The sequence below is a fragment of the Cladophialophora yegresii genome, assembly GCF_000585515.1.
Source record: "Cladophialophora yegresii CBS 114405 chromosome Unknown aczIN-supercont1.3, whole genome shotgun sequence".
Lineage (NCBI taxonomy): Eukaryota > Fungi > Ascomycota > Eurotiomycetes > Chaetothyriales > Herpotrichiellaceae > Cladophialophora > Cladophialophora yegresii.
This window is the reverse complement of record NW_006913047.1, coordinates 3,640,616-3,666,181: the sequence shown is the minus strand read 5'-3', so window position 1 is coordinate 3,666,181 and position 25,566 is coordinate 3,640,616. Positions and strand designations below refer to the sequence as shown.

The 25,566-nt window shown below is 54.2% G+C and overlaps 7 protein-coding genes across 7 annotated transcripts; 3 read left to right on the top strand and 4 right to left on the bottom strand.

Annotated features, from left to right (window-relative positions):
- Window positions 1–1,066: 1,066 nt before the first annotated feature.
- A1O7_05061 (uncharacterized protein) lies at window positions 1,067–2,698 on the bottom strand (the record flags this gene model as incomplete). The annotated part of the gene is made up of 1 exon (XM_007759071.1): window positions 1,067–2,698. The coding sequence occupies one exon, from the start codon at window positions 2,696–2,698 to the stop codon at window positions 1,067–1,069; it is 1,632 nt and encodes a 543-aa protein (XP_007757261.1).
- A 200-nt stretch (window positions 2,699–2,898) lies between these two features.
- Window positions 2,899–4,170, bottom strand: A1O7_05060 (uncharacterized protein; the record flags this gene model as incomplete). Its single annotated transcript, XM_007759070.1, has 1 exon — window positions 2,899–4,170. The coding sequence occupies one exon, from the start codon at window positions 4,168–4,170 to the stop codon at window positions 2,899–2,901; it is 1,272 nt and encodes a 423-aa protein (XP_007757260.1).
- Window positions 4,171–5,135: 965 nt separating this feature from the next.
- On the bottom strand, window positions 5,136–7,052 carry A1O7_05059 (uncharacterized protein; the record flags this gene model as incomplete). Its single annotated transcript, XM_007759069.1, has 1 exon — window positions 5,136–7,052. One exon carries the CDS (start codon window positions 7,050–7,052, stop codon window positions 5,136–5,138), a length of 1,917 nt encoding a protein of 638 aa, XP_007757259.1.
- Window positions 7,053–7,606: 554 nt separating this feature from the next.
- Window positions 7,607–12,544, bottom strand: A1O7_05058 (uncharacterized protein; the record flags this gene model as incomplete). The annotated part of the gene is made up of 1 exon (XM_007759068.1): window positions 7,607–12,544. The coding sequence occupies one exon, from the start codon at window positions 12,542–12,544 to the stop codon at window positions 7,607–7,609; it is 4,938 nt and encodes a 1,645-aa protein (XP_007757258.1).
- Window positions 12,545–15,067: 2,523 nt separating this feature from the next.
- On the top strand, window positions 15,068–16,951 carry A1O7_05057 (uncharacterized protein; the record flags this gene model as incomplete). Its single annotated transcript, XM_007759067.1, has 5 exons — window positions 15,068–15,307; window positions 15,388–15,417; window positions 15,470–15,789; window positions 15,850–16,562; window positions 16,617–16,951. 5 exons carry the CDS (start codon window positions 15,068–15,070, stop codon window positions 16,949–16,951), a joined length of 1,638 nt encoding a protein of 545 aa, XP_007757257.1.
- Window positions 16,952–17,578: 627 nt separating this feature from the next.
- On the top strand, window positions 17,579–19,517 carry A1O7_05056 (uncharacterized protein; the record flags this gene model as incomplete). The annotated part of the gene is made up of 5 exons (XM_007759066.1): window positions 17,579–17,671; window positions 17,750–17,887; window positions 17,937–18,371; window positions 18,454–18,875; window positions 18,971–19,517. 5 exons carry the CDS (start codon window positions 17,579–17,581, stop codon window positions 19,515–19,517), a joined length of 1,635 nt encoding a protein of 544 aa, XP_007757256.1.
- Window positions 19,518–21,383: 1,866 nt separating this feature from the next.
- Window positions 21,384–22,527, top strand: A1O7_05055 (uncharacterized protein; the record flags this gene model as incomplete). The annotated part of the gene is made up of 2 exons (XM_007759065.1): window positions 21,384–22,200; window positions 22,253–22,527. The coding sequence occupies 2 exons, from the start codon at window positions 21,384–21,386 to the stop codon at window positions 22,525–22,527; spliced, it is 1,092 nt and encodes a 363-aa protein (XP_007757255.1).
- Between the last annotated feature and the right edge of the window lie 3,039 nt (window positions 22,528–25,566).

Genomic DNA, 25,566 nt, shown 5'->3' with positions numbered 1-25,566 from the left:
GAAGCATTTGACACGGAATTAGATGCAGCTGGCTCTTCTCCACCCTGTCGTTCGGACTGGCTTGACGAGTTCGGCAACACGCGAGTCGCTCTTGCTCTTCTCTTTGCAGGTCGCTCTACAGCGCTTCCATCGGAGGTACGACCACGCCTGCGTTTGTTCCTCTTCTCGGCCTCCCAATCGTCGATCACTCTGCTGTCAATCTCTTCCCAGACCTGCGATGACCATCAGCCAAGGTATGTTCCCAGCAAGGCCTCAAGCGATGCGTACCCACTGCGGTGCCCAAAGTTCTCGTGTTGTTGGGTGCCTCTTCCACAGAACCAGGTATTCAGTACGGTTGTTACTCCGGCGGTTTATGCGCTCTTCCAGAATCTTTTCAACAGGCCAACAACCTTCACCAGCTGCTTTGAACTCTCCGCCGAGGGCTTGCTGTTCGTCCCACGGTACGTCCCGCCACGGCGAGTAGGTTGTACTTTTGCGTCTGGTGTGCTTGTATGCTGCAATGCCAGGCTGCTTGGGCACCGGATCCGTCATTATCTTCCCCAAGGGTAGTTACAGGCACGGCGGGAAGGCATGATCATCTGCATATGCATGGCGAACATAAGGAAGGCCAAGAGAAGGATGCGCATGGCAAGTCGTCCGTGGTCGCCAACTAACTGGGCAGCTTGTTTATGCCCCGACGCATCGAAGCGGCCTAATTGAGGGCAACTTAGCCGAGCCTCACCAAGCGGCAACGCCGAAGAAACTTGCGTGATATTCTAGTGTCTGGATGTTGACTACGATTGAGCCGATGCAGTGAACAAAGAAAATTTGACTCATCTAGTGGTAAGCTTGTCGCGTACACCAGCAGCAGGGCCCAAGTATCGAAGACAAGCCTGTCTACACGTACCATGTGGAAACAACCAGAATGAGGTACAGCGCAACGCCTGAATCCAATGCTGCGGTAGAGATACAGTTCACCAGATCCGGTGGATGTGCTGGGTGCTTAACCTCCGACCACAGCGCCGACAAGCAACCCCCCTCTGCCTCTATCGATCTATCAGTTCTACTCTCAGCACACCTACCAGATCTACCTCTTCGCCTGGGCACATTTGGCACGTTGAAACATGTCCAAGTCTTTGTCCTCAGCATGTTCCCGCCATCTATCAAAGTCAAACCCGAGCTCCTCGATCCTCCTAACCGTGACCCTGTCCTCGCCCTTCGCCGCGTACGCAGCCTTGATATCAGGAAACCTCGACCTCATCCACACCTGCCGTTCACCCCAACTGGTGCCTAACTTCCCCAGCCCTTCCTTCTCGAGCCCCTCTTTCCTCTCCGCCTCCAGTGCCCATGCAAACAGCTCGTTGATTTGAGCCGCGTCTTCAGGGAACCTCTTGAGGTGAAAGTTCTTCCCATCACCGTTCTTCCGGATCACTTGTCGCTCCCAATCTCGCATCTCCTGCGTAGGAGGCAATCTGAGTCGACCGCTCCATATCCTAGCCAACACGGCGGCCTGGTTCTGCGACAGTGGGAAAGGGATCACCTTGAGATTGATCACAGGGAACGCCAGTGTCGGGTGGTCAATGCTGAACAGATGCTCGTACGTGCCTTTTGTCCTCAATCCGTCGGTGATGATTGCGGGGGACACGTTCGCCAGGAACGGATATGAATAGAAATAACCCGTGGCGAAGACCACTGCATCGATGTTCTTTTCTATCCTCCCGCTCTTAAAGCGCACGGCTCTCTGCATGTTTGGGTCATGTGGTAGGAACTCCACAATCTCGTCGACGTCTTCTTGGTCCCCACCGCGTGCTGGCAAGGTTCTAAAGGCCGATACTGACCTCGACGAGAGCAGGACTGGCTTCTGACAATACTTCCCAATCTGCGCAGCAATGTCCAGTCCCGACGCAGAGTTCCCGATCACTATCACCTTTTTGTCTCTGTAATCCTCGGGCCGTCGGTAGGCCTTTGAGTGGATGATGACCCCGGGGTACGCGGCATTCCACTCCTCAAGGCCCTTGATATCAGGCACGTGCGGTATAGTGTAGTGCCCATTCGCAACGACCACGGCATCATAGCTCTCTTTCACTGTTTCGTGACTCCTGATGTCCTGGGCCGTGAGATCCCATCTTTCGTGTCCCTTGCCTGTGTCTGTAAAATCCCGCCTTTCGTGTCCCCCATCTGTATCTTGATCCACAGCCGGACGAACATCCCTCACGGCCGTGCCGAACCGGATCAAATGCCGCACATCATCGGCGTACTCTTCCAAATACTGCAACACCGCCGGATGACTCGGAAACAGCGGTTCGTCCTCTGGAAAGGGCTTATCAGAGAACGCCATTAGTTCCTTCGGAATATTCGTCTCCAGATAGTCGTACAGTGGCGATTCGAACTCCAACGACTCCAGCAGATCTTCCGATGCGGCCACACCGTCTTTGCGGTGGTTCAGATCCGAGGACGTTGCCCCGTCCTCGTGGTGGCCATGGCCATACCGCGGATCCGTCTGCGGTATCGGTATACGCTTTGACCGCGGGGGCTCAGATAAGTTCCATATCCCGCCCACTCGGTCGCGCTGCTCGTATATGTCGATCTTTGAGAACGCCTTTTCCGCGACGAGATATTTGGCGCACGCGACGCCGACGGGGCCGGCGCCTATGACTGCGATTTTGGACACGGAAGCTCCTACACTACCAGTCCTGGTACGAGCGGAGAGCCGATCCATAGGTAACGAGAGGTGATGTGGTTGACTTCGCACACTCCATATGTAAAGATACTCGTGCATTTAGCCTGTGGCGACAGCATGATTGATTATATCACCGGAGTAGTCCACCTCAGAGAAACCCGAGGAACTGCATGGCTTTTGAGGCCGGTGGGAGAATCTACAATACAATACTGTACAATGCAACTGTACCGTGTACAAGTCTACTTCTTTACCTTTCTTCTCTTAGGATTTCGATTTCGGCTCCCTTCTTCAGCTCTGGGCAATTCCTCCTCGACGACGTCTTTGCTCTTTTCTTCTCCCTGCCCATTCCTCCCACCAGCCAACCACCCACTACTCACCACGTCGCCGTGCTCTCCCTCTCCATCCCAGCTCAATTCCATCTCCCTCTTCTCAGCGTCTCTCTCCTTAATCCACACCGCCGCCACTTTCCCCGTGGTGGCACCCACCGCCTCGGTGCCCTCCTTCAACTTCTTCCCACCTCGAAGGTTCATCCCGTGATCAGCCCCTCTAACTCGCACGAGCCAGCTTCTTGCCTTCATCTTCCCCCGCACCTTATCCAACATATCCAAATCGCACATACTATCCTGGTCACCCGATATGAAGAGGACGTCCACGTCGGGACGGATCTCCAGCAAGATCTTGTCCCGCACGTCTCCCGCCGGACTCACAAGCGGGTACGACACCAGGACCAGCATCTTCACGTCCTCGTCCACGTGCGACGCCATCACGGCTGCCCGCGCACCCATGCTCCTCCCGCCGTAGGCGAAGTTCACTCCCTCCCGGTCCCCTTGCCCAAGCCCGTGCTGCTTGACGAGGTCAAACATCGCGGCCCGGGCCTTGACGTTCATAGTGCCAGGGAACATGATTAGTCCTGCGGTTGCGTCCTCGCCTCGGGAGGCGAACCCAGCGGAGAAATGCACCATTGCGGCCGCGGAGAGGTCCCCGCCCGCACCGTGCGTGAAGATCAGACAGCGCGGGTGCTGTGGGGTGGAGGGCGAGCGGAGACAAGAAATGGCCTTCCCACCCTTTTTCGAAGCTGGGATGTCGATAGTGAACTGTGTGAATGGCCGGGTGGGGTGATCCGAGATAGTAGCATTGTCAGGCTCAGCATGGGGCTGGGCATCCAAGGCAATTTTGCTCGTATCCTGGGCTTCATGATTCTGATTCTGAGCTGGTCCCGTAGAACGCGGCTGTTTGTTCTCGCCTTGGCTATTGGCGGCGGTTGCCGTATCTTTTCCTCGCTCGTCCGATGCCTGTGTGGTCGACTTTTTGCCTCGCTTGTCGGATGCGTGTGATGTCTTTTCTATTCTTTGCTTGCCGGATGCCTGTGCTGTCGTCTCTTCCCCCTGCCCGTCCGACGCCCGTGCTGCCGTCTTCCGACGACTGGACCTCCTTAGAGGCGCCTCGTCGTCAACATGCGAGTCTGCGTTGTCCGCTGCGGTCGCCGCGGCTTTTCGCTTCCGTGGCGCCATTGTCCCGAAATGTCCTTGCTACAGTACGTTCACATCCGAACAGTCCAGACGAGGTAAGGGGTGATTATTTGGTAACCTCCCAGCAGACCTGGACTGGTGAAAGCAAGTGCACCTCTGCACAAGGGTTTTCTCCTGGAAACCGGGTACGCCGAAGCAGCCTCGTGTCAGAGAATGCTCTGGTTATCGGTTGCGCCGAGCGGAAGTCATAAGAGTGAGACGGAGAAATGAAGAACGGATACGCGTGGCTGGGAACCTGGAAGCTCAATAAGGGTATTTACTATGTATCGAAACCCTCTCACCCAACTCGTACTCGTATTTCGACCGTCCATCCCTTCCATCAACTATTCACCTATTCACTTCACTGCTGCGTAGTATCTTGTACAGTCTTCTACAAAGGTATATACTTGGGCTTTTGAGTTGATGGCCTTCTTCACTCCATTAATGAGACTGAGTCCGGACTACTGTGCTGAGAAGCACGAGGGGTGGGAGCGAGTCGTGTGCGCCGTGTATGTAACAGGTCCTATGAAGAGCCGCATAGCGTAATTAGAGCAGCGAAGCAGTCCAGGCACCACCTACGGGCAGGCACTCATGGGCACCGGGCGCTACTTCTGGGGCAGCCCGGAGTTGAGGAGTCAGTTCCCCGCACGCTCCGTACCCTCGCTTCAGGGAGAAAACCCTCGGGACACATGTCCTTTCCTTCAATCGCGGCAATGTCACACCCGCAAATACGTACTACCACTCCTCTTAAATTATCATGTCGGGCTCGAGAGAAGTAGCTTGACGGCCTTTTTACTGGGCGGGAAGGACGCAGATGCTGGCTTCAGGAAACGTGGGTATCTAGAGACGATCATCGGTCTAATAAGGAGTATACAGAAAGAGAATCCATTAATTCTTGTACATGTACATGCTGCATGACTTACGGACTAGTAATCCATCTATTTAACACAGTCTAGGACGTTGCTGTCTCACGACGAACAACTGCACTGGATGGCCCTTCTAAATCGGGGCACATCACCACAGTACTTCTCTTCCACGTCTTCATTCCACCCCCAACCATCCTCAAACGGATGCGAGGTCATCTCCATCACGCCCTTGAGGATATCCCTCTCCTTCTTGTTCTGCACCCGGTCGATGATATCGTCGAGCAACCAGCCGCGCGGGACGAAGTTAGGGTTCACCATCCGCATCGATTCACGCCGTTGGGAGTCCGCGTCCCCGCTGGAGGTGCCCCAGTCCTCGGTGATGCGCTGCCTCCACTGATCCAGCCACGCACCGATCTTTTCGCGGCCCGACTCATTCGTCTCGTTCAAGCCAGTGACGCCGCCGTGGTGGAAGAATCGTTCTGCAGTCTGCTCTCTGCCTTCCTTAGTCTCGACGTCACTCATCTTGACAGAACTGAGGCGGCGGAAGAAGTGGTTGAAGTCCAACTCCAGTGCCTCCATCGTGTCCAGGAGCTCGGAGAAGAGCTTCTCGAAGTCGCTTTCCTTCTGAGTCTTGAGACCCAGCCGCGCCGTCATGAGGCGTCTGTACTCGCTGAGGAAGACAGCCTTGTACTCGTCGCTGACTTGGTCAATGATGGTTTCCGCGCGCTTGATGAGGACAGGCGCAAACTCTTCTTCGACACCCTTGGTCGCGAAGATTTCGTCGTCGACCTTGTCACCCGCGCCGATCAGTTCGCCAAGTGCCTCACCCAAGCGTACTAGATTCCACCAGAACACGCTTGGTTGCGACCTGTAGGAATACCGAAGCATATGGTCATCGTGGTTCGGCGTATAGGCAGGATCAAAGTTATCCATGAACGCAAACGGGCCGTAGTCTAGTGACAACCCCAGGATCGAAGTATTGTCCGTGTTGAGCACCCCGTTCATGAACCCGTATGCCTGCAACTTGCCGACGAGGAGCGCAGTGCGCCGTGTGATCTCACGGTAAAGGCGCGTGAAGCGATTTTCTTCAGCGCCTTCTTTTCCTTGGATTGCATCCTTGGGGACGTTTCGAGCAGGATGGAGATGGGCGTCTTTTTTGTCCTCGACGGACGGCAAGGCGGCCGGGAGATTCTCCCATCCACCATAAACCTCTTCCGCGACGTAAGTGGCAAGTTTTCGGGTCAGGTCTCGATCCCCTCGCGAGCGGAGGAGGTCAAAGGTTCCGAACCGGACCCAGCTCTGCGCAAAGCGGCACACAATTGCGCCGGGTTCGAGGCGCTCCCTGACGACCTCACTCTTTGGGCACAGCGTCAGCGACAAAGCCCGCGTCGTGGGGATCCCAATCGCATTGAGATATTCGGAGACGACGAACTCGCGGATTGAGCTCCTCAGGACGGCCTTCCCATCGGCGAAACGTGAGTAGGGTGTTTTTCCTGCGCCTTTCAATTGTATTTCGTACCGCACGCCGGTGTCCGGATTTGTGGTCTCGAACAAGGACATGGCTCGTCCGTCGCCTAGTTGGCCCGCCCAGGACCCGAACTGGAAGCCACCGTAGCATTGGGCCCAAGGGTATACGCCCTCCTCGGGCTTGCCCTCGTCCCAGTAGATTTTATTACCAGCCACAACTTGCCTGAGTTCTTCAGATTCTGCTTCACTCTCAGCGAGTCCGATGTCTCGCAGGGCTGCCTTGCTCACTGCCAGCAGCTCCGGTTCCTCTGTTGGTTCGGGACGTACGTATGTGAACAGCGCAGACCGCACCATTCGAGGACCAAGTTTCTGGCGTGGGGCGCGATGAGAGTCTAGTGGTGTAGGGAACTGTGGGTCTGCTGGGAGTTTGGCGGTGAACGTGTGGGATTTGGGTATATCTGCTAGGGTGGTGGTAGACGTGTTCTCAATCTTCTGATGGCCATTGGCGTGGCCATTGGTGTGCCCGTTGGCACCGTTGGTGTGTGAAGACATCTGCGGGAGTCTTCCTCGCGGGATTGATCGAGATGTGGAAGTCAGCTTGGGTCGGGACAAGCCAGATACTCGTCTGAGAAGCATGCAGAGAGCAGTGGCAAAGATGAAAAGCACATATATATTCACCACAATCTCCATGGAAGAATCTTCTGGGCATCTGAAATACTTTCCCTGCGCCCCTCGTTCGAGGATGACGGCAAATTGACGATTGACAAATTGCGGAGAAATGACGCCGTAGCCGAAACTCCGTAATGGCGGATCTGATGTCACTACCACGTGGTTTCACGTGACGTCGGTCATGGTTTGAGTACGGTCGGGCAGAGATACAGCTTGCAGAGACTACGGTTGGACAGAAAGACACGGAAAGCAACAAACGCGTGAGAAGAAATTCCTGGTCCATGTATTAATTATGACCATCCGTATCAAATACATCCTCCTTGTCAAATGCAGCAAAACGCTTTCGCTACGAGGCAGAGGTGATGCCTTACCCATAATGTTGTGTATCATTCGTTGCTCATCAAACATAAGCGTCGTTAGGCGCGCCCACCGTTCCGCTACGCAGCTCCCTCCTGCATGGCGTCCTCGAAGTCTGCCGCTGCTTTCGCCTTCTTTTTGTTCTTCTTCTTCCCTCTTCCGCCATTCACGGTGGCGACCGTGGACGTCTTATCCTCGATATCACCCACGTTAGGTGACTGTGGTGTCGAGGGATTCATAACGTCCAACTCTTGTTCCATCATGGCCTTCCATGCCTGGAGCTCTGCAATGTCTTCTTGCTTAGCTTCCAATTGTTCTTGCAGCGAACTGAGCTCTTGGCTAGTTTGCTCCTCCTGCTGTTTGAACTCCTGCTCTCTTTTCTCGAGGTATTTCTCGGCCTCTTCATTTGATGATCTCGTCGACGCCTTCAGAGAATCCATTTCATGCTGCAGTGACGCCAGTTTATTCTCTGCGTCCTCCAGTTGCGTTTCAGCCTCGTCCTTGCTCGTGGTCAACTCGCGAATGGCGTGATCTTTGGCCTCCAAGTCCTCCGAGATCTTGTTAACATCGAGTGCTTTGGCTCTGAGTGACTCGAGCTCCATTTCAAGTTCTTTCAGGTGTCGGCTCGAGTCTTCATCGTTGTTCTTCAATGCCTCCAGCTTTGCTTCCAGCTCCCTGACGTGGTCTTGGGCTTCTGACCTGGCCGCAATGGCCGCTTCGAGCTCTGCTTGTGTCGACCCAAGCTCTTTGGACGACTTCTCGACAATGGCAAGCTTTTCTAGGTTGGCCGACTCCAGGTCGGCTTGAAGTTGCATGAATTTCTCCCGAATATGGTGGACTTCTTGTTCAGCATTCGCCTTTTCGACTTCGGCCGCTTGAATCTTATCCTCCAAATAAGCTTTGGCGGCCTCGGCATCCGCAAGCCTCTTCTCAGCGTCGGACTCCGTGCTTTTGGCGCTCTGCAACTGCGCCTCCAGACTCGCTTTGGCTTCCTCAGCGGCTTTAGCTCCAGTCTGAGCATTGTCCAACGCCTCTTCGGCAGATTTCTGGGCGGTTAAGGCTGCGGCAAGCTTCTCCTCGAGTGCGCTGGATGCTTCAACCCCCTCTCGCGCCGTTGCCAGAGCTTCTTCGGCAGCTTTCTGATTTGTCAATGCTTCGGCGAGTTTCTGATCAAAATCACCTGACATGGCATCGGCGTCGGCCTTGGCTTTTCTGATCGCTTCTTGGGCGGCTTTGTGGAGCTCTTGGGCCTCGGCGAGTTTGCCCTCCATTTCTGTTCTTGACTGTTCGGCGTCAGTACGAGTCTTTTCCAGCAACTCTTGGACGTCCCTGTGAAAGGCGTCAGAGGCAATGAATTTGGATTCGAGGTCTGCGATTGTTGCATCTGCTTCTTCTTTTGCCTTCTGCAGTGCCTCCTTGGTTGAGACTAGCTCCTTGTTGAGCTCATCCATAGCCGCGTCATGTTGCTCTTGAAGAGTTGCTTTCTCGCTGGCGGCTGCCGTGTCCGCACCTTCCGCATTCTCAAGCTTTTGGGCAAGCTCCTCGTTCGAGCTCTGGGCGGACTTCAATTGCTCCTCGAGCGAAGCAATTTTTTCTTCTGAGGTCTGCTGGCTGGCTTGAATTTCCTCAAGCTGCCTGGTGAGCTCCTCGTTCGAGGTCTGAGATGTCTTCAAGTGCTCTTGAAGTGCAGTAAGTTCATCCCCTGAGGCTTGCGGGCTGGTCTGAGTTTCAGCAAGCTTCCGGATCAGCTCCTCATTCGAGCTCTGGGCTGATTTCAGTTGTTCCTGAAGGCTAACGAGTTGCTCCTCCATGGCCTGGTGGTTGGTCTGATTCTCCTCAAGCTGCTTGCACTTCTCTGCTAGTTCTTCACGTGAATCCTCAGCTGACTTGAGCTGGGCCTCGACAGCTGCCATTTTCTCCTCCAATGTATGCCGAGCGCTCTCTGCCTCTTCGACTTGTTTCCGTGCATCGTCTTGGGCTATCTCGGCAACTTGTATCTCGCTGTCACGGTCTGATATAGTCGCTTTTAACTCGGTAAGCTCTGAGGTGAACTTGGATCGCTCCGCCTCAAAATCAGCAAGCTTCTTCTCAACGGCGGTCTTGGACTCCTCCATGGATTGCATCTCCGTAGCCAACTTGTCATGCTCTGCCCGCAGAGCCGATATATCTTCTGCCAAGCCATCTCTCTCTGCTTCAACCGCTGCGAGCTCTTCGGTGTGTTTCGCTTGTTGTGCTTGGGCCTGTTCTTGATCACCCTGCTGTGAATCTGATATGGATGTCAACTCCGATTCGAGACTTTCAATCTTTTCTTCCAGAGGGCGTAGCTTCTCTTGCGCCTCATTAAGCGCAGCTTGTGCACTTTCGCGAGAAGCCGAAGCAGCTTCGAGTTCCCTTGTAAGCTGGTCCATTTGCTCCTTTGCCGCCGCATGGCCCAACTCGCCTGCGGTCAGATTCTCTTTCAAATCGTTCAGCTCGGCGAGGATAGACTTGTGCTTGTCTTCGAGGTCGACAGCTCGTGCTTCGGCTTCCTTTTGCTTCTCCTCAGCCGCGGTAAGAGCATCGAAGTGAGCTTCGATCTCGCCTAGAGCGGACTTGTGCTTTTCTTCCGCCTCGACAGCACGAGCCTCAGCGTCCTTGTGCTTCTCTTCTGCTGCCGCAATGGTCACTAGATGACCATCAATCTCATCGACGGCGGATTTGTGCTTTGCTGCTGCCTCAACAGCTCGAGCCTCTGCTTCGTGCTGCTTTTCCTCTGCCGCAGCCATAGCAGCCAGATGACGATCAATATCTTGTGCGAGGCTTGCAGAACGTTCCTTCTCCCTTTCGTGGTCTTCTTTCAACTGGGTGTATTCTTCGAACTCAGCGGAGAACTGGGCAATCTTTGACTCGGCTGCCTCGAGTTGCACCTTGAGCCCCTTGTGTTCTTCGAGCTCCGTTGCGAGGTCTGCAAATTTGGCGTGGGCTGTGTCGAGTTCCGTCTTGATAGCCTCATGATCGGTTTCGAGCTGAGTGTGGCTTTCCATTTGAGCGGAGAGTTCAGCAAGTCTCGACTCAGCCGCTTCGAGGTTCCCCTTAACGGTGTCGCCATCCTCAAGTTGAGTTGTTAGATCAGCGACCTTGGCGCGAGATTCTTCGAGCTCCTGTTTCAGTGCGCCGTTGTCTTCTTTAAGCTGAGCATGTTCTTCGAGCTCGGCGGACAACTGAGCAATCTTCTCCTGCGCTGTCGCCAATTGTTCGTGAATAGATTGATAGCTCTCCAACTCCGTTGTCAATTCCGAGACCTTGTCGTGAGAAGCTTCAAGTTCGTGTTTCATTGCTTCATGATTTTCTTTGAGCTGAGCATGTTCTTCCAGTTCGGAAGACAACCCAGCAATCTTATCCTGTGCCGCTGCTAGCTCTTCCCGGGTCGACTCGTGGCCTTCGAGCTCTGTCGTCAATTCTGTGACCTTGGCTTGGGATTCCTCCAATTCACGCTTGGTGGCCTCAAGGTCTGATGTGAGCTGTTCCTTGTTGGCCGAGAGCTGTGTCATCTGCGCCTCCACATTGTGTTGCGCCTCCTTCAAATCGGCGTAGCCCCCGAGTTCTGTGGTGAGGTCTGTAATCTTGGTTTGGGATTCGTCAAGGTCCCGCTTCGTAGTCTCATGGTCAGCTTTCAGCTGCTCATGCCCAGCAAGCTGGGTGGTGAGCTCGGCTATCCGTGCCTCCGCCACCTCTTGAGCTTCTTTCATACCAGCAAAGCCTTCGAGTTCGTTTGACAAACGAGTGATCTCTGTCTGTGCTCTGTCGAGCTCTTGCTTGCAAACATCAAAGGTCGCCAGGTCTACTAAGAGCTGGGCGACCCTCTCTTCCGAGGCTTCTAGAGCAGCCTTCGTGGTTGAATGATCTTGCAACTCGTTTGTGAGCTCCGTGTTTCGCGCTTCCGCCGCGGTTAATGCTTCCTTCGTCTCACCATGACTCTGAAGTTCGGAGGCGAGTTGCGCAAGTTCATCACGTGCAGCTGCCAACTCGTCCTGAACAAGCTGCTGTGCTGATCTGTCTGCTTCCCTGTCCTTGGTCGATGTCTCCAATGCATCTCTGGCAGTGGAAAGGTCGTTGGCTTGTGCTTCAAGTTGAGACTCTAATGTTGTGCGTATCGAGGCCAGCGAGGTTTCTGCATCTTCTAGCGCCTTTGAGGATGTGTTTTGCAGATCGACGTATCGCCTGGTATGGTCTTCGAGGCTCACGCCGGCGTTCTGTAGCTCGAACCGGGAGGCATGGAGCTCCTCTGTCAAAGCGGCGATCTGATCTTCTAGCTCCGATCTCAGCGTTGTATTCGCCTTTTCCGATTCCTCCAGGGCGGTGGTTGATGCTTGCTGAATGTTCCTCAGTGAGTCGGTGGTTTCAACAATGGCTGCCTTCGCGGTTTCGAGATCATTGGTATAAGAGGCAATCTCGGTATTTAGTGAGGTGATTTGATTTTCATAATCGGCCTTGAGTCGTTCGGTGCCGGCGCGAGCATCTGCCAGTTCCTGGGTAAGAATTGCCGTCCTCGATTTGTACTTGTGATGCAGGCTGTCCAGCGTCGCTTGATGTTCCCGATTGCATTCATCTTTCACCGCATGCCGTTCGGCCTTTTGGGCCTCTCTGATCTGCTGCACCACCACTGCTACCATGGTTTCTTCCAGAGAAGCCTTCTGCCGGGTCAAAGCCGCCTCCTTCTCTTTGTAGCGTCTCTCCATTCTCTGGGCGTTTCTCTCCAGAGTTGACAACTCTTGGTCCTGCGCCATGACCATCTCCTTCGCTTCCTCGAGCTCTTGACGACATTGTTGCAACTCTCGCTGCAGTGCATCCTCTTGAGTTTCTGGGGCCTGGTTTGATTCGGGAACAGCGGCTACGGTGGGGGTCCTCTTTAGCCGCTCAGGTCGTGGTGGGGGGCTGGCTCTCGAAGTCGCCGAGTCGGAGCGGAAGAGGTGATTGTACGCTCGCCGGAGGCTCGAGGAGCGCTTCACGGGAGCAGGTCGTGCTTTTGATTGAGACATCCTTCGTAGTTGTTTCTCAGATGCCATGTGAGGCTCTTGGAGAACGGGTGATACTGCGGCGGAACAGCGGTGTGCGCGGTCTGAAACGATTTGCGTCTGGCGGAGATTGTGAGATCAGAGCTCTTGCGGTGAGTGCAATAGCGACACGCTTAAGCACAAGAGCTGGCGGTCACTTACCCATTTTGAATCTCCTTCACATGTAGCGTGACAACTTTGTCATATCAGTCACCTCACACTCCTCGTTGACCGAGTCACTCACCTATTGCGGATTCATCGGGCAGCAAGGTACAAGTGAAGCTGCAGTGGGATGGAGCCAGGGACACGTCGCGGCTGACCAGCGGCTCGCTTAGGTAGATGCAATGGCGATAGGTCGCATCACGTCGGGTTCATGCACAAGTCACGAGAGCCCCATCTCCCCATCCAGACCACGCTGCCCTCTGTGACACGTCGAGGAACGGCCACGAAGAGCATTAGCAGCCTGGCAGGGCTACTTGATAGTTCCAGAACCACCAATGCTGCTGTGTGTGAAGACTCAGTTCCGCAGTGTGTGCGATGGTGGGTTTGACTGCAGCCGCGGCCCGGGCAGCTGCGGTTATGCTTAAATTTTATTCTCCGGCCGCAAAGTCTCGACTCTACTCCGTACCTAGGCTACCAGTTACCTTCACCCTGCCTCGCGAGCTTGACAGTGCTAACCTCCAACCACGACGTAGAAGTCATCGAGCTAACCATCGGGCTGCGACGGGACGACCGGAACTGTGCGAACCTTGCCAGCAAGCACTGACGCAACATGTCACCAGTGGTAGAGGATGGGGCAGACGAGGGGTGCATTGACGACATGATTGACATTGAGTGGGTTGAACTGCAAAGCTGCACGACATGAATATGCCACGACCGAGTCTAGGATGAAGGAGAACCCCTTGCCAACAATAGAAGGACCGCGCCGTAGGCAGGTCTTCATGGCTGAAACCCTTTCCATTCATTGGTGCTACACCTACTTAACAGGGGCCCGTTGTCCTTCATGCTCCATGAAAGCATCACGGCAAAAGACGAGACCCAATATCTCCGTGTCAGTCTTGGACTCCATGCAACCCCGAAGAGTAAGCTCTCAGGCCTACAACCAGACTCAAAAGAGTCGTGTGCCTGAGCCTAGGTATTGAGGTACCGTATCTCAGGAATGATCACAACGCCGCCAGATTGCATCCTTCATATAGCCACACCGCTCCCTCTATGTTCTGACAAAGATCGCCGCCATGAACAGCCAATATTCCCTCCCATCAGCTTCACCATGGCTTAAGCCTGCCTCAACCGCGACATCTTGTCATACGCACACAAAATCAGGGGCCCAGCTTCAACCTCACCACCGTCACTGCCACTACTGGCTTTGTGATTGCGTCGCCATCCCCACCGCAGTTTAAACTGGTTGATTTACTGTACTTCACCGCTGTAATGTCGCTCGTTCCGCTCTCAGGCGCACGGCGGGGACAGCTGTGGCAGCAAGAGGTGCCTGCGAAAGCAGGATCTAACCCGGTGCAGATGCACGAACTGTTGGCGGTGGCAACGTTCCACCTGGGCGGAGCAAACCTGAGCATCGCTTCGTCTACGACATCCAGGCCGCGGTCGCTGTCATCATGCGGCTCGCTCTGAAGGTCTTCAACGTCAAAGTGGCCCTTTTCTGGATACCGGGATACCCTCATGGGCCAAAAGAATACTGCGGGTTGCAGAAAACGCTTTGATTAGCACTAAGAAGCATTCTTTGAAGTGAGAACACTGTCTAGCACCAATTTGATCGGGACTCCTGGCCGTTCAAATCGAAACAGATTTGACATCCTCCGAGGAGTGAGTGGTTTCTCATCGACATCCACGACGACAATGTGTTCTGACACTGACCCTCACTTCTATTTGGAGGTGGCTACCTTTCTGGATATCCCGCCAGCAAGCCTAACCCTGGGTGCCCACCTAGGGCGAATGACACAACGTCTTACCGAGGTCATCACCTCGGCGGGCCTCGAAATTCCCCGCACGTTTCCCCGGGTGTCGGTCCGCCAAAGTTCACCCCAGACGAGTAACTGTTAAAACCAGGGGTTTGGTCGTGTAGGGCAATGACTGTCCAAGCGAGGTTCTGGGGTCAACTTCGCCTACAGCGTCCACTCACCGAGTTGGATTCTACAAAAACTGATGCCGCCAGCCTTGGCTTATATGCACCACGTCACTGGAAATGGCCTTTCCCCATGTGCCCAGCAATATCCCCCGCATATCGAGCCAAGAAAAAGATTCCAACATCCTCGGAACATTGGGACTTTCGGTAGCAACGAGTTAACCGAGAACAAGACCTACTAGCCGGGAGGTATCAAAAGTCTGTCCTTAAAGGTGGCGAAGCTCCCCTCCCGGCGAGATGACCACCTAGGCACCAGAGCTTGTCTTCGCTTGTTCTCGTATTGCTGAGGTACTTTGGAAGAACGCCAGCATCAAGGTACCCCAACTCACATTCCGGCCAGCGGTGTCTTCGAAGCGTCGAGTCGCAAGATGGCGGACTCTATGAAAATGGAAGCCATCCAGGCAGAAGACGCCACCAAGAAGCAGGCCGAGGCGACGACTGAGCTCCAAAAAACAAATACAGTCGACACAATTCATCATGATGAGGCCATGAAAGTTCTTGCCAATTACACGGGCGACGAAACATGGACGGAGAAGGAGGAGCAGAACGTCAAGAGGAAGATTGATCGGCGGCTACTCCCTATTCTGTGTGCTACGTATGGGTTACAGGTGAGCACTCTGCGATGTCGAGGGGCTGATCGAAGCACTTCTCAGTGCGGACGGTATTGACTGTGGGTCCTTTTTCGTAGTACTACGACAAGGCTATGCTGTCGCAAGCGGTACGTGTGAACTCCCTCCTGCCTGATCTCACAGTACTTATCCTGGTTACAGGCTCTTTTCGGGCTTCGGACGGACCTGGACCTGACGGTCGGGAATCGTTACTCCTTCTCCGCATCCATCTTTTATCTCGGGTTCATCGTCGGTGCATATCCTGCCATCGTCATGGCCCAACGCTTCCCTATCGAGCGAGTAGCTTCGGGCATCGTCTGTGTGTGGGGTATTTGCCTAATGTGCACGGCTGCTTGCCATAACTGGCAAAGCCTGTACGCGCAGAGGTTCTTCTTGGGATTCTTGGAATCCGGTGTCAGCCCAATGTTTATGCTTGTTGTGGGGCAGTTTTACAAGAAGGACGAGCAGGCTTTGCGAATGGGGTGAGTGGAGATCAGTCAACCTTTGACAGTTGTGAAGAGCTAATTGGTGTCAACGTCTAGAGCATGGTACTGCTGCACTGGTTACGTCTCCATCGTCTCCCCGCTCATCAACTATGGTCTCGGCCACATCAAGGGCGCTTTATCTCCCTGGCGATACATGTATCTCGTTGCCGGCGCTCTCACCATCCTCTGGTCTGTGGTCATTCTGTTCTTCATGCCGCCTGACCCTATCCGTGCGAAAGGATTCGACGAACGGGAGCGTTACATTGCTGTCGCTCGCCTTCGGACGAATAACGCGGGCGTCCGCAACAAGCACTTCAAAAAGGAGCAACTCTTCGAACTACTCCTCGATGTGAAGTTTTGGATCGTTTTCTGCATGGCCTTCTTGATTATGATTGCGAATGGGCCCGTTTCCACGTTCACACCGATTATCATAGCTTCTTTCGGCTTCAATACCCTAAACTCGCTGTTGCTGGTCATGCCGGCAGGTTTAATCATCGGTACGATTGAATGGGTCGCGCCGTACGTTGCATACAAGGTACCCAAGATGAGGGCGTATCTTGTGGCCATTTGCGAGATTGGAACAATAGTGGCGAGCCTCCTGCTTTGGCTGTTGCCCAGGGATAGCACAGGCGGTCTGTTATTCGGGGCATACATCTTGGCGAGTTTTGGAGGCGGGTACGCCGTATTGATGGGAATGCAGATCGCGAACACGGCTGGCTACACCAAGCGGTCCTTGGCTTCATCTGGCATATTCGTCGGGTATTGTCTTGGTGAGTATTCACAACCGTGCACTCTGCGTCTTCCTGCTAACGTGTGCCTTCAAGGCAATTTCGTCGGGCCTCTTCTCTTCAAACCGGAAGATGCTCCCCGATACGCCCCGGGCTTCCTCGCGGTGGTTATCACTTCCATTGTCTCAGCAATCCTGTCGCTCGTGTATCGCATGATTTGCGTCTGGGAGAATAAGAAGAGAGACAAAGCCGGCACGCTAGAGGCGTTTGAGCATGCTTATGAGGATGATTTGACGGACAAGATGGTATGTCGAGTCGTCTTGGGTCCCTTGCTTTTTCAAGCTCTGAAGTCCCTGGACTATGTTGCTGACCTTGATTGCTTTCACAGAACCCGCAGTTCAGGTATACACTCTAGAGCCTACACTGATTAGCAGCGCGAGATGGAGTCCCAAGGAATATTGCTCAAAAGCTAGAATAGCTAGTGGACCCAGTATTTCGGTCCAGGCTCGCAAGATATATCCATCACCTCATGGATGTTGCGCAAGTCGTCCGACGAGGCGCTTAATGAATCACGAATCGTTGTATGAGAGGTTGCTCATGTATTCTCTCTTGTTACGGCTCGTTGACACCGACCCTGGTAGCGGGATGCTGTTTCGCATCTATTGGCAAGGTACTAAGTACGCTGTATGGTTCGCTTAAGTGCTAGAGATCATGATCCTCTGGAAATGCGGGACTCGACGCTTGTTGACTGCCCAAGTCTCTGCACTGGGCAAAGCGAGCCTCTGGCCCCCCTGTCGACACCCGATTGGTTGCCGGGCAGACGCTGGAGCTCGAAATCTGGGGCATGGCGAATCCGCAATCCGGAATCTGGGGATTCCGTCTCCGTGCGGAGGCACCGGCTTCCCACATCGAAACGAACCCGACCGAGGCTGCTCGACCACATCTCAGAAGATAACAGTTCCTGTGTTGTAGGGTGCAAATGTACGTCTACGGTCCAGCCACACCTGCAGATCCCCTCGCACACCGCTACTCACGTCTTGATAGAGTTCAGACGAAACATGCCCTTCCTCGCTGAACAGTCTGTGCCGATTCCAGGCAGAGACATCCTGTCCTGGATGTTCGACGAGCCAAGATTCGACCAAGAGAAAGCCGTGAGCCCATGATCACTGCCTCTGCTGTGTTGAAGCAAGTCCTTTCGACAGAAAGACGATCCTGACAAGGTATTCTAGGTCTATGTTGATGCCATTGACCCTTCAAAATGCATCACAGCAAATCAAGCTCGAGTGCTCATACGACAACTGATCGCAGGATTTCATGCCGCGGGGGTAAGGCCTGGAGACACAGTCTGCATCCATGGCTTCAACAGCGTCAGTCACGCCTGGTGGACTCGACAACGAAGACAGCTGACTTGTCCAGATTTACTATCCGATTCTCTTCCTGGGGATCATCGGAGTCGGTGCAGTCTTTGCCGGGACCAACCCAGCATACACACAATATGAACTCACTCACCACTTCAAGACCTCCTGCACCAAGTTTGTCATTGTCGAGCCGGAGCTCTTACCCGCAGTGCTCGCCGGGACGAAAGCAGCCGACATCCGGCAGTCAAATACCTGGATCTTCGACAACCAGGACGAAGCCATCCCAAAGGGATTCGAATCGTGGCGGACGCTTCTGAATCATGGCGAGAGAGACTGGATCCGATTCGATGACGAGGAGCTCTCCAAGAGAACCACGGCCGCCAGGCTTTTCAGCAGTGGAACCACAGGACTGCCAAAAGCCGCGGCGCTGTCCCACTACAACCTCGTCGCACAGCATGTGCTCGTCAACGAAGTGCATCCGGTTCCATACGAGGTGCGTTGCTCATGGCCATCCAAACAATGGACTGCTCGTATCTTGAGTATAAGGAACTAACCTATTACCCTTATCGCCACAGACACGCCGGCTCCTCTACCTCCCACTGTTCCACGCGGCCATGGTCCCATCCGCTCACGTCGCGCCTCTACGCTCCGGCCACACGAGCTACATACTCCGCCGGTTCGAGCTGGAGCCGCTCCTCTCGTCCATTGACAAGTACAAACTCACCGAGATGATCCTGGTCCCACCCGTAGCCGTCGCGGTCCTCAAACACCCTTCGCTGCACAAGTATTCGTTAAAGTCGATCAAAGTGGTTCTCTGCGGTGCCGGTCCTCTAAGCAAGGAACACCAGAGTGCCCTTCAAGCCATCCTCGGGCCCGATACGTCATTCACACAGGTCTGGGGCATGACCGAGACAAGCTGCGTGGCCTCGAAATTCTACTACCCCGAACGAGACGATACAGGCAGCGTCGGACGCATGATGCCGAACTTGGACGTCAAGTGAGTTTGAATCCCCAATGATGAGTCACCGCCTATCTTCTGCGTCCGCTGTGCCAACGGCGATATCTACGCTAGTGACTGACCAATGTTGGTAGGCTCATCGACGACGAAGGTAGAGACATCACGGCCTACGACGTCCCCGGGGAACTATGTATCCGCGGACCGACGATAATTCCAGGCTACTTCAACAGTCCGCACGCCACCAAGGACGCGGTCGACTCGGAAGGCTACTTCAAGACCGGCGACGTCATGTACTGCGACTCCATGACCAAAAAGTGGTACATCATCGATCGGAAGAAGGAGCTGATAAAAGTGCGAGCGTTCCAGGTGGCGCCGGCGGAGATCGAAGGCGTCCTGCTTGCCCACCCACGGATCCTGGACGCTGCGGTGATTGGGGTCAAGAAGCACGACGAGCCCGATGTGGAGCTGCCAAAGGCGTTTGTCGTCCGGAAGCCCGGGGCGACCGATTTGACGGAGGAGCAGGTCAAGGCTTATTGCGGGGAGAGGCTGGCCAAGTACAAGCAATTGACTGGCGGGGTCGCATTTGTTGATGCCATCCCGCGAAACGCGACGGGCAAGCCTTTGAAACGCATTCTGCGAGATATGGAGAAGGCGGAGGCTGGGAAGGGCGCGAAGCTCTAGACACCACAGATGACATGTACAATCAAGTGAACTGCGCTGTGACCAGCGCGATATTCGGTTCTTCAATCCCGTAGATAATACAGCGGAGTTCAGGCACTTGTGCCACTTGTGTTAGCCTCTCCACCATCTCAATCTCCTCACCTTCAAGAGAAGATGCGGCATTGGTGGTCCCGCGGTCGTGGGCTTTGGAAGCCTTCCTGCCCGGATGTTCATCTACAATGACTGATGCAACGGTCGCGGTTCACCCAGCTTTGCACCACGCTCATCTCGAAGCGCTGCAAACTCCTGTTCCATCATCCATTCTCTCCTGTGTTTATTCGGCTGCTTGTGCTGCTGAACGGTCATCCACGGAACAGGGGCATCACCGCAGAACGCGTTATCTGAGGAAAAGGGAGTAAGCTCATGTCACTCACTGACAGAGGGACGTTGTGCAGGATGGGTCCGGCTCAGCTTACTTCCGATCCTGTTACCTGGCTGGTCGGCCGCGTGACTTGGGAGACGAATGGATGTCTCCGCTTATCTGGTGTCGTGGAAACTTGATTCGAGGCGCCCTGTTGTCAGTCGCTGGGAAGAGCATTCAGGTTGTACATAGTAGAGAATCACCTGGCCGTCCATTGCACGAAACGCTTGGTATGTGACATACAATGCGTGTATAAGTGAGGTTTTCGACCGTGGGGCGGATGGGTCCAGATTCCCGAAGATAAGTCTTGCTGCCTGCTGATTGATGCTCGAAGCCCACCCCACGCCGCTTCCCATTTCGCAGATGTGACTAGCGCCGTTCTACCCAGAGAATTCATGGGCACGATGACAACGAACCGAACACTTCTTCGAGTTGCAGACGTGGTCGTCCAGGCCGAAGCTGCAAGGGAGAAAATGACATCTGGGCTGGTGAATGGTTTCGTGTTGAGGCCTGCTTCAGTATACAGAGACCCTGTTCTAGGTTTTGGCGTCATCCGTCAACTCCAGGCTGATACTCGCGCTTCAGGACGCCCATGGCGGGATAGGCTTGTTTGCGCGCCTGAACATTGACCATGCCCACAGCTTGAGGGCTGCGGATCGGACGAGCGGATTCGCTCAACGGGTCAAAAGTTGGAGTAGACACAGTGCATCGGCAAGAAATAGGCATCGACGTCGCAGGCCCATGGCATCGGTGCTGTACCTTCATTCGTGGCCAGGCCACTGGAGTCTTCCTCTGGAAGGTCGGATACCAAAGACACCCACGAGAGAGTTGTCATCCAGTAAATCACTCCTTTCTGACATGGATGAGTGGTACTAGAGCACAGCGCAAAGGCAATAATGCACGAAGCTGAGATACCACGACTGGTAGAATGAGCTGCAGAACAAAGTAGTGGATAGTCACGCACATGCAGATGACGCCGATGCAAGGCAGAGCCGTTATATCAGCCGTTCTGGTCGGCGTGCATCGTGGAAGCATCGGTGGAGCGACACCCGCCTTTTGGGACACTTCTACCAGCACCTGTGATCTCAGATTGATGGCATATTAGTACTGGACAGAGTTTGCAGGAGTTAGAGATTTCGGAAAAGTCTCACGAAGGTCCCTGAGAAAGGAGGACAGCCTCGCCGGACATGATTCGCTGAAATCAGAGGCTCCACCGATGTCGGAGATGCAGCCGGCGGATCACTGCCGCCTACCCGTGCTATCCCCTGGCATGTTCTCAGCAACGACGACCACGTCCGAATGCATTGACATGCACGCAGCTCTATTCCACTGCATGACCAATCGACTTGAGCATCCATCGTTCCGCTCATCACAAGCAGCGACATAACTCACGACACAACACGTCGGCTGATTTCCATCATAATTACATTCTGCCATCCTCAAAATACAACATAAAACCAGCAACAATGGGTGACCAACAACCGCAACCTACAGATGCTTCGAATCTAGAATCGCACCACCCATCACAGTCACCGATCACCACCTCTTTTCGCAAAACCGCCCGTTTGATCTGCCTGGAAGAACACGCCGTCTCGCCGTTCCCCGTGCCGAGCACATCGTCCACTTTCAACATCTTCAAACCCACATACATATCGGGAGTCAAAGAGCGTCTCTCCAACATCTCGCATCGTATTGCCGTAATGGACGCCCATAATATCGGCGCGCAGATCATTTCCATGAATCAGCCGACCGCGCAAGCATTCACTGATCTGCAACAGCAGGTGGAATGGTGTAGGAAGTCCAACGACTTTGTGGCTGAGAACTATTGCCGCGCTTATTCCGACCGCTTCTTTGCCTTTGCGACCTTGCCGACACTGAATGGACAGGCTGCGGCAGAGGAGCTCGAGCGGTGTGTGGAGGACTATGGCTTTGTAGGGGCAATGATCAACGGCTTCAACAACACGACGGATCCGACTCGCGGGCTGTACCTCGATGATCCGCAGTTTGATGTGCTTTGGGAGGTGGCGGAGCGGTTGCAGAAGCCCATATTCATCCATCCTCGGGTTCCGCTGGTGAGTAATATGAAGGTGCTGGAGGATATGCCGATTTTTCATGGCGCGCCGTACGGGTTCGGACGAGAGACGTGTGAGCATATTTTCCGGATAATGTACGCCGGAGTGTTTGATCGGTTTCCAAAGTTGAAGGTGTGTTTGGGGCATATGGGAGAGGGGTTAAGCTGGATCTTGCCCCGGACGGATAGTACCTTCCGTCTTTACTCGGCTGGTGAGTTTTGCCGGCGGGAGCGTGTGTTCTTGCTAACCGCGATGCTGTAAAGAGGCGCAAGGACCGAAGAAGAAGCGATTTCAGAAGTATTTCCAACAGAATATCCTGCCCAATACGAGCGGCATGCCCAGAACTTCTGCACTGGTGCAATTGCTGGCTGAATCAAAGGCGGAGAACATCATGTTTGCAGTGGACTACCCGTATGAGTATGTGGCAGAGATGAGGGCGTGGTTCGAGACGGTACCCGTGTCAGACGAGACGTGGAAGGATATTGGGTACCGTAACGCCATCAAATGGTTCGGCCTGCCGCTGGATTATGATGAGTGACCAGATGATGATAGCTGCCATGGACGATAGGACGTCGATGGAGCTCTTGTCCCAATACATCATCAACCTTGGCCGACGTTGTTTGCACTGCAGTTTTACTGTCCTGAGCGCTTTCAGGACGCCTTCCGGACAGGCAAACAACGTCTTGCAGCGACAGAAAGGCGCGCCCTTGCCACGGTCGCCGTGCAACGATGTCATCGTGGGCGTCCAGCCACGGCGTCCTTGGCGACGCCCACGATCACATCTGCTTCTTTGTCAACGTTGTCTTACTCTTTCCCGTTCACAGAGTCAATCACAAATAGTCCTCTTGACAGACACTATACCTGCGAGGTCATTCCTCCTCTGGGTACATTTCTTCTTTTGCTTCGCTTGCTTATCTTATCACCACAAACGCATTCCAGACTGGCTCTGACCGAGCTCAAGCCTCAAGTGCAATTTCAGGTATGATCGAGATTTTCCTCTTCTGAAGCCACATCCAGTAAGTCGACCCTGTTCGCCTTCATACCCAGACACGAACTGAAGTCAAAGCAACATGGACAAGTACCCAACAAGCACTGACAGCTTTAATGATGAGCCGGACAACACACATCACAATTGTCTCTCCTTCTGCTTGATCCCGCTCTCAAGACCAGCCTCAAGGTGAACGACGAGATACCTCCCAGCCAGAAGTGGAGATGACTGACACATACACGGGATCGCCTCAACCTCAATTTCCGGCTTGAAGCCTCCTCGTATCGCTCTGCTTGGACCTCACAAATGAGGCTTGTTTGCAATGAGCTTCCCGAGCGAAAGAGAGCGGTTTCGTGGAAATAGCACAATCAGCTCAGCCAACCTACCTCTCCCTTGTCTGGTAAGGCAGTAGCAGAACATTCTGAAAGGCGGAAGTCTCCAATGTTTGAAGTGGCACTCAGAGTCTGCTTGCAATATCACAAACCTTGCCTCCTGCACAAGCCGAAAGATGGAAACTCTTGTCGTCGAGGATCACCAGAAAAGAAGGGAACAGAACATGTCGCTGTTGGTGGTCAAGAGAAGAATCAGCCTTCCGACCAGCCATGGTTGCTTCCCACCCACGCCATGCGGTCGGTCCCTCAACTTCTCGCTGATGACCCCAATCTCGAAGTCCTTACCATGCACTTTGGCACAGTCTGGACAATTTGGCCCAGCTGTGGCTGATGGCATTCCAGGATGAGGACAATATGGTTCGAGAGATCGTGACTTACCGCTGTCCTCTTGTCTGCATACCAGGACGGAAACAGGTCAACAGGTTCTTTGGGTCACACTCGCCGAAGACCTCATCACCAGTTGCATTCATACTCTCCATCAAAAACGATGGAAGCTGGTGGCGAAGAATACAGCCGGGCTCTCTGCACTCGGATGGTTTGGACCAGCCCTCCGGGCTCGGTCTCAGGCTTCGCCTCGTGCCCTGGCCGAGGACAGACGCTGGTCGTGGTTAGCGAGAACGCTGAAGCGTCCTGACAACCCAGTACTTGCAAGGGCTTGGCTGCCAATGCTGCGAGAGTCGCAGAGTAGTAAGCCTCAGAGCGAGTCGAGGATCTCATCACCAGTTGATCTCAACCACCACCTTCCATGTGAGTGTGTCGACTTGAGTCGTGAAACCGGCAGACCCTTTCGGGGACTGTCGCTCACACTCACCATAACGACACACTCGTTCAAAGTCCGCTACTCGTGGTCGTGTGGCGCGGCTCTGCGCGGGAAGAAATGTCTACCATTTCACCAGTCTTGTCCATGCCAAAGGGACTGTGACCGAACTCACAACTGTCACAGCAACTAGCGACAATTGCTCGAGGGGCTGTCCGATGAGGCAGAGCCTCCTGTTATCCTTGGGTTGAGGAGGATCTCATCACTAGTTGATTTATACAATGGCCTTCCGTGTGGGCGTGGGCCGGTCACAGGGACCGTGCCCGAACTCACAACTGCTGCCGAACGCGGCAGTGCGTTTTGTTATCCTTGGGTTGCCGAGGATCTCATCACTAGTTGATTTATACTTAGCCCCTTTCGGCATGGCTCGAAGCAAAAGCATGTGTAAGCTCTTGTTCGGCTGCGCGCAGCAAGGGCGCGGGAAGCCCTCGCTCGGGTGCTCACAGCAAGAGCATGTGCAAGCACATGTACGATGCCTCGCCCCAAGCCCACCATCAAAGAAATCGTCGGTGGTGGGCTTTCTCAAGGCGATCGAAAGGTACCTAAAGAGATACCGATGCGTCGGGATAGCGGTGTTCGACAAGTAGTGTGAGTGCTCTTGTTTGGTATGGTGAAGGGTAACTGACAGTTCTGCAGTAAAGCCGCGACAGTTCAAAGCCCCGGCCTCGAGTGGCTCGGCCAAGATCAGCTTTGGGCGTCGGATAACATCGCCCACAACATGAGGAGGGATGGAGAGGCCGGCCAGAGTGGCTGGCGATTCCGCACGTCTGCAGCATTGCCTGGATGGTCACTGTTGTCGTCATCTCGGATACATGGAGATTGAACAGGAAAGGCTGAGTTCCTGGCGGTCCTCATGGCTTCATGTCTTCGGAGCCTGGTACGGAGGCGCGCCAGCCGAGGGACCCCGGGTGTGTCTAACAGTCCACGACTGAGACTTCATCGTTCGGGGTATATCGAGAGCCGTGTTGCAAAGTTGCTGCGGAAACGGCAGCGGCAACAACATATTGGATTGCTTTCCGAACGTCTTCCAGCCAATCAAAGCATGACGCCAGGTGTATGGCTCATCCAGGAGACTGATAGACCCCGATTTGCCGCCTGGCCTGAGCGAGTACGGTGCGGTCTAAAGTGAGAGACCGGGCAGAGGCTAAGAAAGTCCCGCTTCTGAGCAAGGAGTCTGACTGAGAAGAAAACCGAACCTCTCCGCCCACGTTTGTTGGTGTTTCGATACCCTGCATGTGTACGTGCCCACGCCATGGAAACCAAGATCCAGAACTCAACTCAGCTGGCATGCACACGTCTATGCAACGGACGCCCTTTACCGAAATTGATCTGGTCGTCAAGCGGTCTTTGCTTCTTTTCAACTGAGGCGCCGGTACAGAG